The 16,882-nt window shown below is 40.5% G+C and overlaps 1 protein-coding gene across 1 annotated transcript in view; it reads right to left on the reverse strand.

Moving 5' to 3' along the window:
* Positions 1-16,882, reverse strand: part of MYO9B (myosin IXB) — a 43,010-nt gene that overhangs the window by 11,757 nt on the left and 14,371 nt on the right. The window contains exons 4-24 of the mRNA XM_027668136.1: positions 13,712-13,806; positions 12,477-12,539; positions 12,261-12,360; positions 12,012-12,112; positions 11,664-11,793; positions 11,132-11,221; positions 10,778-10,894; positions 10,358-10,492; positions 8,396-8,517; positions 7,689-7,830; positions 7,252-7,447; positions 6,469-6,544; positions 4,793-4,903; positions 3,668-3,707; positions 3,033-3,155; positions 2,503-2,583; positions 2,264-2,374; positions 1,641-1,763; positions 1,012-1,161; positions 737-903; positions 59-212 (exon numbers count right to left, since the gene is read on the reverse strand). Coding sequence (XP_027523937.1) covers positions 59-212; positions 737-903; positions 1,012-1,161; positions 1,641-1,763; positions 2,264-2,374; positions 2,503-2,583; positions 3,033-3,155; positions 3,668-3,707; positions 4,793-4,903; positions 6,469-6,544; positions 7,252-7,447; positions 7,689-7,830; positions 8,396-8,517; positions 10,358-10,492; positions 10,778-10,894; positions 11,132-11,221; positions 11,664-11,793; positions 12,012-12,112; positions 12,261-12,360; positions 12,477-12,539; positions 13,712-13,806 — 2,427 coding nt within the window. The remainder of the gene's footprint in view (positions 1-58; positions 213-736; positions 904-1,011; positions 1,162-1,640; positions 1,764-2,263; positions 2,375-2,502; positions 2,584-3,032; positions 3,156-3,667; positions 3,708-4,792; positions 4,904-6,468; positions 6,545-7,251; positions 7,448-7,688; positions 7,831-8,395; positions 8,518-10,357; positions 10,493-10,777; positions 10,895-11,131; positions 11,222-11,663; positions 11,794-12,011; positions 12,113-12,260; positions 12,361-12,476; positions 12,540-13,711; positions 13,807-16,882) is intronic.

Genomic DNA, 16,882 nt, shown 5'->3' on the forward strand with positions numbered 1-16,882 from the left:
CATTCTGAGCTCGATCTTCAGCTTGTTCATTCTGAGCTCGATCTTCATCCCCAGCAGCCTGATCCAGCTCTGTTTCATGTTTCACAGGTAGCTCATGTGTTGCTGGCTCACTCTGCTCATGCTTGCTCTTATCATCCTCTCTGTCTTCATCTTCCTGCATTTCTCTCTGCTTTTCTTCAGCTTTCTGCCTTTCTACAGCCCTTTCCTGATATCTGTTAAGAATTTGTAAGATGAAAACACAAATATTTAATGGCCAGTGGTCAAAGAAAGTACCAACTGCTTAAATGCAGCCAAATAGCAATACAAGCACAAAGTACAGCTACAGTCCCAGTTGTGCCTGCAGGGAGGTGTCTGCTTGTCAGGACTGCCAGCATCAGTGCAGCTCAGCTCAGTAAAGCTCAAGTCCTGAGCACTTAACCAGTGTCCACACACCACTGGTCACTTGATACTGAAATATCACATGGTAATAACTATCTTTAACTTCATAGAGTCCCAAAATGGTTTGGGTTGGAAGGGACCTTAAAGCCCATCCAGTGTCCATAGGCAGGGACACCTTCCACTAGACCAGGTTGCTCCAAGCCCTGTCCAACCTGGCCTTGGACACTTCCAGGGATGGGGCAGCTACAGCTTCTCTGGGCAACAGTTTATTAAGTTGTTTATTCAGTCAAAACATCACACAAACTGAGCTTGGCAGGTGAAGCCAACTAGCTGAGTCATACTGCTCCTCCTCCTTTACCTCTTACGTGTCAGGTGCCCTCTGACCAGGGCCTGCAGGAGACAAATCCTCCTCCTGTGCTGCAGGAAGTGTTTCCGCTCCCGGTACTGTCTCCAGGCTGCCTGGATCTCGATGGCAGCATTGCTCCTCTGCAGGGCCATCCTGATACAGCGGGAACGCCAGCAGGCCTGGAAGGGATATTTCTGAAGTAAGAAAGAGAGGGCTTCTTCAAGGTGGGGAGCGTTACATAACAGTTTGTTCGTTGGGAAAACAAGGTTGGCAATTCTTACAGATACCTGTAAAACAATGGCCGCCTGCCGTGTCCTGAGAAAGCGCCTCCTTTCCAAAACCATCCTGAGCCAGCTCTGGAGAAGAATGATTTTCCTGATCACTTCTTTGTGTAGTGTATCCTGTAGTATCTGCCTTTCAGCCTCTTTCATAAAAACCTGCCCAGTTAAAGAAAAGTTCATCAAAAAGCAGTTAACAGGAGCCTTTGAGCCCCCATTGGAGGTATAATAAGATAATGGTAATGCTTAGCACTGCACCAAACCTTACTGGCTGACAGCATGCCCAAAAAGTTAAAAGTCCTTTTAAATTTCAGAGTTTGCATTCTAAAACATACAACTGTATTTACAGCCTTCAAATCACAGGTCCCTTCTAAAATGAAAACATCGACATGTTTGACAAATGCCAATAGCACCAATCCCCCCAAAAATATCCATATAATACAGATTTGTACTGTGTCAAGAAAACAGGTTGGCATTAAAACCAAGGAGGCAACTGTAACATCTGTGTCAACATTTGCTAGTTGAAACAGTTCATTTAAGTACAAAATGCAGAGAAGAGTAACACCTGTAAAAGAACAGCACTGAATTTTGCAGTGTACATCAATGTTTCTTACTGCCTTACAGAAAGTTTCACAGACCTTGGTCTTCCCTATTTGATAGTAGCTTTCATTCAGTTTTAGTTTATTCAAATAAGCACAAATGTCTTCCTTAGAGGCTTTGGCATCTTTGGGCAGTAACACCTGAAATTGGTCTATGAATTCCTGTGAAAAGCAGAGACAGCAAGACACCAAAGTTAGAAGACAATTCACAAGTTTAGAGTTTTAGCTTTAAAACATAAATCTGATTAAGACACTTATGCTACAGAAACCTGAAAATACTTCAAACAGAACTATTTTTCCTACTCTGTAAAATGCAGGCTTCAGTCCAGTTAATGGTAAAGATCACCTGTATGTGATCCCTAAAGCTACCGGATTGTTTTACAGAAAACTAACTCCCACATGGAAGCAGTACTGTGCAGCACTGACTGAATGCACTCAGAATGCTTTCCTTCATGCAACAAGGAACAACTTACTGGCAGATGACTCACAATAGTTCAACTAGAACTTTTTACCACGCAGGCTCTCTCAAAACGACAATGCATTTTTACAGTTCACTCTAAGTCATGAGCTTCATATCAAGAGCCACAAAAGACTCTGAGGCAACATGTGCTTTTCCAAATAGAGCAGATATTTCTGAAAACCCAATGCAGTTCCTTACATACCTGGAATGTGTATTTGGCACTGTAGCCAGACCTCCTGATCCTCACAGTTTCTAGCATGCCCGTGTACCGTAACTGCTGAAGCACCAAGTTTTCATCAAAAAGCATTTCTTTCTGAAAGACATCAGCAGACAACATGCAGTGAGCGCCTGAAGAGTGACAGTGAACAAGTTGAAAGAGAGATATTACAAGGCTGGAGCCTTAGACTCTCAGCACCCAGCTCAGCTCCAGGGCAGCCTCACCTTCTCGGCGTTGGAGCGGATGCAGCGGATGAAGAAGGGCTCAGCTCTGCCCAGGGTCTCCAGTAACTTATTAAGTGAATTCTGAAATGAAACATTCAGAAATATTTTTCTTCTTCAGATATCAGCATTTTGAGTTCTGTTTGACTGCAGTGCAGCTTCTGCCTCAGGAATAAGATCTTTCAGGTCTCTTGGCTATATAAAATCCTTTTTCATCCAAGCAGAGGTTCTCCCACACTCCACGGCACATCCTTGTCTTTGCTTTTTACCTTTTCTCAAGAGAATTTAAAGCAGGGTTTGCTTATCCTGTAAGAGTAGCACTAGATCTGCATACAAGGATGAGGCTGGTTGGCACAGAGAACTAACACATTTCACAGCATAAGGGGAGTCTTTAAATGTACTGACTTTAATAAGTAATAACCCTACTTCAGACAAATCTCAAGAATAAAACCCATTGTTTTCCAAGTAAGACTAGCCTAGATTAGCCCAGGAGGGCCTGTTCCCTGAGGGTGCACCGGGGGTGTGTCACCTACCTGGAACTGGGCACTTATGCTGGGGGGTTTCTTCTTCTTGTGCAAGTGCAAAAGGGACTTCGTGGTTCGGTCGTGCAGAGTCATGCTCACTATGAGCTTCAGCGATTTGGAATCCAGCAAGTTCTAGAAGAAATTTTTCATAATCAACAAAGTGCAGGTCTCAGTTAAAGGGGAAATACTTCTGTCTGCATCCAAACAAGTAAAAATGAAACCAGCTACCTAGAGTTCCACATTCAATGGCATGTTACATTTTGTAATTATTTCTATTTTGGACGAAAACACTCCTTAAGAGGAAAACTTTTCCACTGCCCCATCCCAAGAATATAAGGTAAACAAGAAGAATTACATAATCACTGTGTTTGCCTTCCCTGATTTGAAGTGACTATGCATTTGTGGCACCTCCAGTCTAACTAAACAGATGCCAGCTCACAATTTTTTCCCGTTTAACAATTCTTATAAAGGTGAACATTTATCTATTCTTAGCTTGTCAGAAAAGCATAAACAACACAACTTTCCTACCCTGTGAAACAACATTTTCTGCAGTGAGTTCTGGCAATCAAAATTAGGTTCACAGTGAAAAAAAAAAAAAAAAACCAACCAAAAAAGAGAAATCTAAATTTTTTGAATAACTTTACCTTGGGAATGATCTGCTTCTGTTTGATACCTTTACTTTTCCTGTTAAAATAAATATAATTTAGGAAAGAAATACACATGATTTTTTGTTATTTCAGCAAGCCATAAGTCATGTGAGATAAGATGAAGGACAGAAGAAAATGAGCACAAACAGCAGCAGGGTGTGTTCATGCATGTCTTTCGCAAGTAATCAATGCAAGAAATGCAAACTGCTTTGCAACAAGAATGTCTTTTTATTAAATAAACTCTGTAGGTATTGGAAGCTTTCAAAAGTGTAAGATTTTCTCTGAAGTTAAAGCTGTTCCAAACTGCACTGTTTCAGAGACTGTTTCAGTGTGAGTTATTCTATTGAACTGTACAGTCACTGAACTCTTGTTTAATACTAAGGCACTACCAAATAAAAACATCCAACTCACAAGTTACTGTTGCTCGCAGCAGAACCCCTGTGAAAGTACCTAACTACTCTCAGAAGGACAATGCATGTCCCAGCACCCCACCTGGGAATTCTGGAATGTCTGAGCTCATTCCCAGAACTGCCTGGAGCAGGATACACCTCAGGCACTGCTCCCATCCACACACAGAAGGTGAACAAGTGGAAGCCCTTAAAAACAGGCCTGCAGTTCACATCCTCCTGACTCTAAGCATGTGTGAGGCAGGTTCCAGCTCCATGCCACCAAGTTTACTTATTATACAGTTACTTATGTATTATACAATTATACAGTTACTTATTATACAACAAAGCCCAGATTCATTTTCTGACACAGGCACAGAATTGTACATGTAAATATTCTTAACCCAGGAATATATCCAGCCTCTGCATCCTGAATTTCAGGAAACCATTCCTTATACCTTGTGAGAGATCTCACTGTTGAATATTTTGCAACAACAAGCTCGTACTTGGGTTTAAAGCAAGCTTACGTGAGAAGCAGGCTTAACTTTCATCTAATGCAATGAAGCAACAAAGTGTTCCCTACAGGCTGTTTTTCAGAAGAGATGTTTTATTCTTCATTGTCTTGCTTAGTTTTTTGCAGAAGACAAGCTTGAGACAGGTATCTTTTTTAGGGAGTGGAGTAACTGCTTGGTTCTTGTTGCATTTTCAAAGCAATCACCAAAGCACCGGAACTCACATGAAGTGGGAGCGGTGTTGAAGGTGGCTGAGTGACCGAAGCAGCTTGCAGGGATCCCCCCCCTGCCAGGGCAGTCCTTTAATACTGGCGATGATCTGCTCATGTATGTCTCTAAAATGGTCCAAAGCAACACAAAGGTGGCAAACAGAGATACACAGCAATGAGGAGGGGGGGAAAACAGGAGTTAAAACCCCAAGAGATCCCATCATCAAGTATGCTCCAAACTGTGGCAGGTCGATCCCAGGCTACTTCTTCCTAAGCGTGAATGATTCTGATGTCAAGTCAGCACTCTCTACTCCATCAGTGCCCTAAAATTTAATTGCCAGGGTCTCATTCTAAACTTACTCTCTAATTCTATCTTTTAATGCAAATTCTTGAGCCATCAGTTCAGAAAATGGAGAGAAATTTAGCAAAATATACTTAACGGGCAGGGAACCCTTTTGTTTAGCCAAGTAGTATCCTTTTCAGATAGATATAAACTTCTTGATAATCAACAATAAATATTTTTAACATATATTTGATTACTAAAATGAGGCTACTTAAACACACATCAGAAAAGTAAGTTACAAACAAGTTGTTAGGAGGATACTTGAAGAAATTTTGGTTTTCATTTCCATTTCAAAGTTATTCACGTTTAGCTTTTCAAAGTAAGCCTGGGGTGGTCTCTAACTCGTGGCAGATTCCATTCCTTAAGCATGCACTGTGCTTGTGAAGTGTTGTGTCCTGGCACAGAACTTACCTTCTTTACTCTCCAAAGAGGCACAAATTAAAAATAACAGAAGCATAAGAATCACTTCTGACTGTTAGATGCTCTCACCATTCTGAGCAGCAGCACTATTACAGACAGCTGTTGCTTCCCTTGGTACCTCTGAATATTTTGGAATACCAAGATTTGTTTTAAGATGTCCCAAGGAAACAGATCTGTTATTCTATGACTAATCCTTTCACCCAAACTGGATCTTTAGTTCTTAATTGCCCCAAGTGACAGAGGCTGTCCAGGATGAAGTAATTAGGAAGCAGCATGAAGTCGCTGCTTTATGTGCTCCATGGCTTCATTGTTACCCAGAGGATTCTCAGAAGGTCAGTATGGCCTGGAAATGTGCCTCCCTGGCCTGGAAGTTCAGGCCTATTGCCACTTACTTCTTGTTTTCATGGAAAGGAGTGAAGTCTTGGAAAGCATTTATAGTGTAACCCTCAGAACAATCAAATGAGAAATCAAGCACTGAGTAGCTGCAAAAGGAACATATATAAAGCCTAAATACTCCATAGAAAGGCAAATCTGCCTATAGAGAACACTGGAGGCAGTTCTGTAGCACATGCCTCCCTCCTAATGGTGTCACAAGGCTGCAAAAACATGAGTGCTCCTATGAATCCTTCAGTGACACAGACTGGCTGCAGACGAACACAATGCTAAAAGCAACACACACCAAGCACAGAGAACTCAAAACCCCAGTGGTAAATGGGTCTGAGGCTGTCCCCAACATGTGGTAGCACTGGGTCTTACATAAAATGAGCTGGAGTGTTGTTTTCATAGTATTATAAAGGCCAAAGAAAACAAGAGAGAAGAAATGAAACTTGCTCTCCTTGTGGAAAGATCTAGTTGATAATTTGATATATAAAAATGCAACTCAGTAATTCAGCTCTTTTCCCTGGACAGGTTAAGGATGTTTTCTCACCGATAAACTTTTTCTACTGGAGTATTGGATCTCTGGAGTTCAGCAAGGGGAACTCTGGGTCCTTGACGTACCACTCCTGTCAGGAAATAACCAACAAGTTGCATTTTGACAAAGATACAGCCAAAACAGACAGAAAAAAACACCCCATCAACTGTAACAAGAAAAATATCTATCCAAGGGCCTGGAGTTTTTATTTAGTATTTTATCGAGCTACAGCACTTTGCTTCTCAAACTCCCTACTTCTAGAAAGTAAATTGCAACTGCTCAGAAAAGCTTCTTAAAATTAATAGTTATGAACTATTAATTTTAACTATGAATACCCATTTGAAACTTCAGAGAGGTCTAAGAAGATCAAAACTAGTGATGAGAATGCATACTAGAATTAGAATTATCTTCCCCAGCTTCACAGAACATCACAGAATATTCTGAGTTGGAAGGGACTCACAAGGATCAGAGTCCAACTCTTAAGTGAACGGCCCATGTGGGGATCAAACCCACAACCTTGGTGTTATCAGCCCTATGCTCTGACCAACTAGGACTTCAAATTTGGCACAGCCTGACATGGTGCACTGATTGGAGCTGGAAGGCTGAATAATTTCAGGTAAAACAGTGACAACCTCCTTGATGTGTGACTGTTAAACCATTTTCACCAGTCGCTTTGCCCTTAGTGCCAAAGATTGCAACCAGTTGATGCGGTTTTACCACAAACCTGCTGGTTCTGCCAGCGAGCACTAACCAACTGTAGAGGATTCAGTGTTCCCAGAGCAGTTTTCCCTGCCATACCTGCAGTTTTCTGAGCCCTCTGATGTCCCCCCTCTGCAAACACAGCCATGGCCCTGATGGCCGCACGCAGCACGGCCCAGCGGAACACGGCCACAGGGTCCATCCCGATGAGCTCCCGCACAAACGCACTGTCGCTGCCCCGCAGCAGAGCCACGATATCCGGCCTCATGTAATCCATGTTCTTCTCCCTGAAATCCTGAAAAATAGCCACATTGAACTACAAGCTGTGCTTTGACCTAAGGTATCACTGTTCAGAATAACTCATTATTCCAAATAATTCTCACTATAGTGTTACCCTCCAGTCTACACTACCACCATCCAAAGTACAACTGAGTACCCTTTAATCCAGCCCATTCCCAGCAAATTTTCTACACCCTAACAAAAAACTCCCTCAGAAAGGCAAGGATTATTTTATGGCCATCAGATCCATCACCTACTTTGATCTGGTATTTCACTTTTCCAGCAAAGTGGCGGATGATAAAAGCGGGCTCCATCACCGGGGTTCCAACAAAGAACTTGTTCTCCTCATGCTGTTGTTTGAATTTCGCCAGTAGAGTTTGGTTGGTGGCATGTGGAAAACTGGGAACACAAAACAAAAGAGGCCAGCTACTTCTCAAATACGGGTGTGTTAATTATGGTGACAGAGTGAACACCTATTGATCCTTGTAAAAGGTATTAATTGTCCAAGATCTCTACACCTGCTCTGAATTTTAGAGGTGGGCTTAATTTCTGGACCCAAACCAAACAGCTCCACACACAGCAGAATATTCTGTATGTCAATGTTTCCTCCCATTTCACCAGCCAAGTTTAGTTAGGACATTAACTATTTCCCACATTTGCTACTTAATGTTCCAAGGAATTACATACATGCATTTTATTTTAATTAATAATTAGTAATTCCACAGTAAACCACAAACATGGAAGTTTCTAAATTTGCTTAAGCCAAAGTTCAGTTCTAGCATTAATTTATATCACCACCATATTGGAGTCATTAGAAGCAAACTACAGTGTAAATCAGGGTCATAAAGGACCCTTTGCTTCCCACAATATTCCTCTCCTTTTTCAAGTGCTGTATTCATTTTCCCATTCAGTCCTTCCCTCCTCCCTGCCACACATGTTTTTCCAGAAGATGTTTGTTGCTTACTTGCTTTCTTCATCCAGAAGATAGAACAGGCCAGTGGGCTTCTTGCTGATTAAGTGAATGCAGGCCACATTATCAGTATAGTCAATATTGTGCCAAGTGATCCCTTCACTCTTATATTCCTCCTGTGTAGCTCAAGAAAATTCCCTCATCAGTCCAGTGCCCTGACCTTTGATGTCCTGTGCTCTAAGTGCTTAAAACACATCCTCAAACAGCTAGAGCAAGTGGAGTTTGTTAGTTCAGGCAGCAGAGACAGAAAGAAGGAAAATTTATAAATTAGAACAGAACAGCAGGCAGACTGACTCAGATTAAAGGTCCACTTAGGTACATCACTCAACAGTGCATGTTTGGGGTAGAATTATTTAAAAACAAAAGTAGAGAAAAGAATGTTCTGCTGTGCTCTGCCTTCCCAGCAATCACAGCCTCTGACTCCGGACTTAGACATTACACCTACAGCATTCCAGTAAAGCCCTGTGTAGACACATCAGAGGAGTTTAAGTCTATTTTTCTCTTCCATAATTCTTGTATTATAGGAAATGACAAATACTTATTATCGAGTTCCAGAATTTTCAAATTGCACTGTCAGAAGTTTCAAACCAGGCAGTTAAGCTCCACACAAACAGCACCGAGGAAGCAATGGATATTGCCTAGGTTCAGAAAATTTGGAGCTCTCTGACAAGAGAACGTGAAGCTCTTCTGCTGAAATGACAATGCATCAAATGCTCAACAGGACAAGCTTCCTGCTAAGTTACAAATAAAATATCAGATTTTCTTAATGCTGTAAATACCCACAAACTAATGATAAGATACCAAAGTAAAAGAAGGTATCATACAGAAAATCAAATAAGTTTTATATTAAACAAAGGACAAAGAGCACCTCTCAGTGCTCTAGATGATGATGATAAATGCATTATTTTTAAGTAGGTAGAATTCAGCCTGCCCAACAGACTGCTCAGTGTGTGCTGCCTTACACAACTAAAGTGCCATTTTCCACAGACAAAAAAGCCTTTCTTTAAAAAGATATAGAGATCCCTCTGAGGGCCCTCAGGCTGCAAGAGATACAGGAAATGGGTCATTCAAGGATTAAGCTTATTTGGAAAAACAGCATTAGAAAAAGAAAGAAGACAATGCAACTATTTACTCTGGTCAACCTGGATAGCCAGTTCTGTCATAAGTTACAAAACACGGACCTCAACATTATGTTTACACACAAAATTTGGATGTTTAGTAATTTTCCTTTCTTTAAAATGCTTGTTTAAATTTATCTACATGTTGTTGACAAACTGCCACATACTACAGAATGACTTCTTCCTTTTAGCAGAGTGACTTGAGAACCACATTTTCACACAAAGCAGAAAAAAAATCCAAGTTTCTAGAGCAAAAGCCCCCAGAGCTCAGTCTAGAAACAGGATCTGTTCACTCCTGCAGCACTCAAAGTGCTCTGTAAGATAATACCATCTGCAAAAAAGTAAATCAACACATGCCAGTAACATCAGGATCTCAGAACTACTGCCAGTATCAACATACAGTTGTATCCCCTAAATGCACTTGGGTGGGAAAAGCAACAAAGACTTATTAAATACTTAAGAACTGATAAAAATAAGAGAAACTGTTTCCTACTCATTAAAACAAAGCAAACCCACCTCACCTACAGACTTTTAATATCAGACTTCACAGTTTCATTTGGGATCACCTGAATGTTGTCTTACTTTTTGCAGTTAAACAGGAACTTAGTGCCAGCCCTCTGAAGAAAGATCTCACTTCCATGAGCACACACAGAGCACTAAATAGATGAGCAAAGCCAGTACTTTCAAACAATAACAAGCAATAATGAAACAAGAAGTTAAAAAAGTAAAACTTCCAGAAATATTCAAACAATTATGCCACAGGATTTTGCAGAATAGAGGTTAAGTTTGCATAATACAGGAGCTCTTGATAAAAACAGTCTTATTTCTTGTTTCTTACCTGTTCCAATTTGAAAATGTGCTGATTGAAATAATACTGAAGCTGCTCATTTGCATAATTTATGCAGAACTGTTCAAAACTGTTGGTTTCAAAATCTTCAAATCCAAAGATATCAAGTACACCAATCGACAGACACTAAAAGAAGACATGGAAATCCAGTTAATAGTCTGTTATACAGTGCCTTAACCCCCAAGAGATAAACAGTACAGAAAGCATTGCAGTCTAAGCTGATAGATTTTGAATACTTGAATATTTAATTTGAATATTTAAGAGTTTTGTCTATTCTAAAAACAGAGATGATTAAATATTACCAAGAAATTTACCATGGGCTTCTTGAGCAAAATTTATCCCAGATACCTGAACACATCATTAATCTAAGGACACAACTGCCTGGAAAGACTTGTTTTGGAAGAAACTTACTGTAACTGATTCCTCCATGTCCTTCTTATTAAGAAGTGCATGATTGATTCTTAGAACAATCCAATCAAACAGAGCGCTGTACAGGGACTTTGCCATGGAATCACGAGCTGTTATTGCCTGCAGATCAAACAATGTTCAGAACTTCATTTAAAGAAAAGCATTTCTATTTCAAACCAGTGTCACTCACAGATTGGAATCCCAGCAGAGACAAATGAAATCACGATTTTCCTTTAATGCCAACTTCTAACTTTCCTAACACCTTCACAATGTCAAAGTGTACCATATTAGCTTTTTTAACCCAAAAAAGTAAGTTTCAGTTATTTAAAATCATTCTACTAATGTTCTTTTACTCACCTCATTGAGACTATAAGGCAAAATAAGCTTATCATTAGCAGTCACAGTTTTTCTTTTTGTTAGCACTTCTACCAGGATTTCTCGTTTAACCTTCAAAACAAGAGAACAAGAGTTACTGTCACCTTCTAGCTCCTCAGTGAGTAATTTGACAGACACAGTGGACATAGAACTTCCTCAGAGAAACCCAAGCTCTTTGACAACATCCACATTTATCATCCATTTACAACTTCTTTAAATTATTCTCAGCTTGGATTCATTCAGATGTTTCCCTGTGGTGGCAAAGAACACACCTACACTGAATCTACTCCTGATCAGCTCTATTATTGGTGAATAAACAAATTCTGTTTCCATGCTACATGTCTAACCTAAATGATTTCCCCAATTTCATCTGTTTCCCCTCCCACAAGACAAATGTAGCGGAAGTACTAAAAAGAAGATCAAGATACAGCAACTGGGATATCCAAGTGAAATGCTGATGCAGAGCATGACAAACAGGTGTATCAAACATTAGGGATTAAGAGAAATACTTTACTTTTAACAGCTGGGAAAGAATGTCCAACACTTCAGGAGGTCCCACGTCCAACCCTTCATCCCGACCCGTGGCTTTCTTCTTGTATGTGACATTACCCAAGTAGAGAATAGCTGAAAGTATTGAAAAAATCCTAAGGAAGAAAAATTAAATTTCATAAGAATTTTTCTTATGATATCATTATAACATGTTAACAGAGCCAATTCTACTTCAAGAATTTGTCTGTAAGCCCTGAAACACTCAGGTCTCCTTGCTTCCTACTGAACTGCTTGTGATGCCAATGCACATAGAGCTTATTGCAACTCATGAACATCAACTATCAGTAACAAAAGTTTAAAGAGTTCTGCTTACTGTTTCTTTGTTGCTGAAAGGAAGCCAACCATCTCCATGGCTTGTTTCAACCTCTCAAATTCATGCTGGAGATCTTCCCCATCTTCAATTTTCAAGTTATGCTGTGAAGAGAGACTCACAACTAAAGGCAGAGAACGAAGCCCAAACATCACAAGAAAACAAGCATAATCTGTCCTGCTTCCTTTCATCTTTGACATAAAAGGCAGACAAACCTTACCAATGCACTGGTAAACCCCTGTCACAGGTTACCTGGTTGAGGTAGAAATAATCTTCAGGTTGCTTGAGGTGAAATTCTTTACGTTCTTCCTCACTGACTCCAAGTAGCAAATAATAGAAGACATGGTAGTTCCTACAAAGTCAATACATTTCTCTCATGAAAATATGATTTTTATTTTATGTACTTCAGATGCTCTTTAAGTCTTCCATTGATCGGAATTCTTTTGGAAAACTGTTTTAATCTCTTACCTTTCATCTTTCTCTTGAGAAACCAGACGAGATTTTTCAAGCAGGTATTTTTCAACAACAGCCCTAAGGCGCCACCAGAAAATGAAAAAAACATGAGGGTAAAAAGAAAAGACCTCAGAAAACATCAGGCAACAACTGGCAAGAGAGTTCAAATAAGTTCAAATAATGAGATCTGCACTAAAATATACAAGAGAATAACTTAGTCACTACCTTAAACCTAAAACAGGGATTTCAGTAGGCCTATATTATGATTGGAACACAGAGAAATATCTAAGGACATCTATCTGCAGTGCTTGGGTTTAGTGGAGATAACTGGAAACATGCAGACAAAGCAAAGAAAGTGCTGATGAAAATTGTAAACAGAAACAAGATATACAGAAAGGTAACAACATGTTATCCCAGGAGATTAACAGTTATCTGACAAGGAATGTAAAGGCTACAAAACCCCCCAAAATATTCCAGGTAACTGTGTGACTCTCAGTCCAACAGGACAGTGTGTATGCCAGCCTAGAATGGAAGCCAGACAGAAATCCCCTCCTGGTGTGATAAAGTAACCTCCTGAATGAGATTTAAAGTCCTTGACGTGAGATACAATGACTGAGGTCAAAGTTTGAGCAGCTTTTTCTCATGCTAAAGACGAAACAAGTGTATTCAAATTGTATCAATCTCCTGAGCTAGTGTGACTTGTCTGAAAAGCTGCCAAACTTGTTCAGAGTAACACTCAAAGCCAATGTGCTACAGAGTTCCCAGTCACTTATGTGATTGCAAACATGAAAACGAACCAAAGGAAGGAAATATTGGAGCACAAAGATCAGTGATGGCTCCTGACACTCCATAGTGCAGCAAAACTAGCAAATACAGGCACAGGATATTTCACGTTTGACACACAATTTCAATTAATATCACTTTTTTAATCTCTCTTAATTGGTGTTTAAACTGTTCTTTAAAATGGCTTCCTTAAATATATTTCACTTCTCTCCAACGCCTCTTAAAAATTCAGATCCTCTGTTTTTCCATGCAAAATGGAGTGTTACGAAAAAGCCCTCATTTAGCAGGAAGGTAAAGATGCAGCAGCAAATCCTTAACCTGATCCAGTTGTACAGCAAAGTAAGGATATTATGCATGACCTGACAATTCCATAAAGCTCAGTTAGAGACTCTCAAACATTTGATATCCAGCAAGGCTTCCCCGGTTCCTGCAGAGATCACCCCACGACCACTCCGCGCTGTACTTACCCCCTGACAATACCATTCTCTAAATAGTTGACTTGAATGAACTTCCCAAAACGACTGGAGTTGTTGTTATGTGCTGTTTTTGCATTTCCAAATGCCTGTAATAAAGCAAAATGAGTTAATTTTCAGTTAAACTTAATGTGTCAACTGCCAGCTTTCCAAGCTCTTCTGTGCGTTGTCCAGACTCCCATTAGCTTCCAGCATAAACTTGGAATACTATGGAAATGGCAGCACATAGATACCTAAAAGGCAGCTCAGGAAGCCCCCATGTTCCTCACAGATCTATATATGTTTATTATTTGCCCCATACAATAATATTTTGAGGGACTGAGGGAAGGGAATAACACATTCAGATATTTTCAAGAGCACAAGACAGGTAATCACAGCCTAGAGAGTACAAATCAGCCTCAATCCCTAACAATTAGGACCTTAGAGAGGATATTCAGCTGGAAGGAGGCAGCACGACTACCATGAAACTGCCTCTCCCATACAAGGGACACAAGCTACATCCTATTCTCCATTTTTTCTTTAAGTGAGACAGAACGTTAAGATCTCATTTATAAAGTTAGCCCAAGTTGTGTATTCAAAAAACAGGAGAAAGACAAACAAAACCACTTCGGTTTACAGAACCACTCACTCATTGGGCAGCTACTCTGCTACACAACATCAAAAAATGTAGTCTCATTTTGAGGTTCTAGGAAAGGGGGGAAAAATACGTATGGCACAAACCCTAATTGTGCATCTCTAATATTTCTGTCGGATCACGAGTCCTCTGATATCACAAAATATCCTCAGCATGAGCCATGCTTGAAAGTAAGTTATTACATCTAAAAATCCAGTAGAATTAGTTATTGGGAATGTCCTTAACTTTATCAACTCCTAACTGTGTGTTCCAAGCTTAAGGGGAACTTGTCACTCTGTACCATGAGCAGGCAATGCAGCACCTAGAGCAGAAACCCTGTGTAAGATGTAATTGTTTGCAAAAATACCCTGCTCAGGGTAGACTATCCCCAGCAATTCCTGCCGCAGATACTTCCTCTTAAAGCTCCAAGTAATTAAAGCCTCCATTAGGAAATCCTCCTCCCTAATATAGAACATTCAGGGAATGACTGCACAGAAGTGCCACCCTCTTCCTCCACACACACACAACCCGAGTAGGAGGGAAAAGGACTGTAGACAACATAGAACTGAGCTGTTTATACACAAAACTGCCCAATTATGTTCTATTTCCCTACATACATATCATATTATTTGTATATTGAAAGCCTTCCCTTCTCTTTTGGTTTTGGGGCTTTTTTTCCAAAGCACGTTAAGGGTTGCAGCCATACTGCAGTGGGACTCCAGGATCACTAATTCCCAAACAGATTCTCCCAGCTTTCTATCTTTCTATCTCTTGCAAGATTTTTGCCACAGGCTGTCTCATGTTCAGAGAGCCTGAGAAACTTCTTATAAACTGGGAGAATGTCCATAATTCTTAAGGCAACTGTTATTTTTGACCTAAAGGACTAAGCTAAAGGAGCTCTTCCTGTGCAGGTGGACTGTGCTGTAACTGCAGAAGGGTTTCTGGAGAGAGAGGATTTGTGTCCAGCAGTGGCTGAAGAGACAGGATTTGTATGCAGAAGTGCTTACCTATGGCTGGAGGGAGAGGATTTGTATCCAGCACCTCCCAGATAGCTGAGCTCAGCCTCTGGATTTTCCAAGACCATACTACATATCTCACAATGCCAACAGCACCCTCACTCAGATTTTTCAAAGTAAGCATTGCCCGGCCATCAGTATTTTTTTGTAGCTTCTATCCAAAGTATCACCCAGATTTCTCTTTTCAAAGCCCATCTTGCATGCACATGCATATTAGTATGTGCATAAAATCCAGATCAACTCCTCACAGGGACCAAACCAGAAGTGAAAGTCCTGTGACATGAACACAGCTCTGTAAATCAAACCCCTCTTCCTCTCCAGGACGGTGGCTCAGCTCTGGCTCTCTGACAAACACCGTCCAACTTCCCATTCTGTGCCTTGGGAAATCTGTTGGAGTGAGCTTTGCCAGACTGCGGAATAATGGACTTGCAAATTGATCTCACAAAAACCTCTTTTTCTAAAGTTTTCTAACCTAAGCCACCAGTTAACCACCAGTTCACTGGTTATATCCAAGAAACCAAACCACAGTACAGCTACATTTGCCACATTATTTTGTAAGAACTAATTTTTGGCATTATAGAGTTATGAAACCCCATAACATGGGCTTCCTGACAAACTTTTCTTAGTGATTACTCATGTAAGCAATGAATACAGTTTAAAACTAAAGGCTCTTATGATCTCATGTGTCTGGTATTTGGTCAAAGCACACAGCAAATTCTTAAAAGCTGATCTAATATTAACAGTTTTTAGGAAAGTTTTCATGAATGCTTTCCTCAGAAGAGCCTTTAACATCTACAACGTTCTACATTCCAAGTCAGTTAACATTTTGGGTAGAGAATATTTTTTTTGTTACATTTAACTTTTAACTCTAATCACTAATCACTGTTACCATGTCCTTCCATATACCTTGGTGAGTACAAAATAAATTCAGAAGATGTGAGGGGACAAGAGAATCTCCGGTAAGGAGAAATAAATCCTTTATACAAGCAAATTCATACACTGTTTTCCCTTGTGAGTCAATGGAGACAGATAAACCCAAAAAATTAAAACAAAATGATTCCAATGCACAACACCAGCTACATAAAAAGAGGGTGAGTCAAAAATAGCAGAGCAAGGGCAGTGGGAATCAGAGCTGGGACAGCCTATTCCAGGAGGCAGAAAGTCATCCAATCCATCTTCTTAGCCTGGAATGCAAGAGGCTGTAGTGGTTTGGACCTTGTTTTCCCCTAGAGGCTAAGAAAAATGGTAAAACCCCAAGGGGTGGAAACCCCTGAAAGTTTTGAAGTTTTGTCCAATGGGCACTCCTGCGAAATGTAAACATACCACAACCAGACCGGAAGAGAAGAGTTGTTGTTTGGTTGTTGGAGGAGAGGTGGTCATGTTGTAGAGCCACGAGGAAGGGGCTCAGAGCCCCACAGGGGGGCTTTGGCCCCCCAGCCCCCAGCAGAGCTGCAGGGACCTGGAGCAGCATAAAGCTGGGCTAGGTGCCTGTAGTTATGCCGGGAGATGTTTTCTCCACCGTGGGCAGCGGAGACA

Source organism: Corapipo altera, unplaced genomic scaffold (genome assembly GCF_003945725.1).
Source record: "Corapipo altera isolate COAL_440 unplaced genomic scaffold, ASM394572v1 108, whole genome shotgun sequence".
Lineage (NCBI taxonomy): Eukaryota > Metazoa > Chordata > Aves > Passeriformes > Pipridae > Corapipo > Corapipo altera.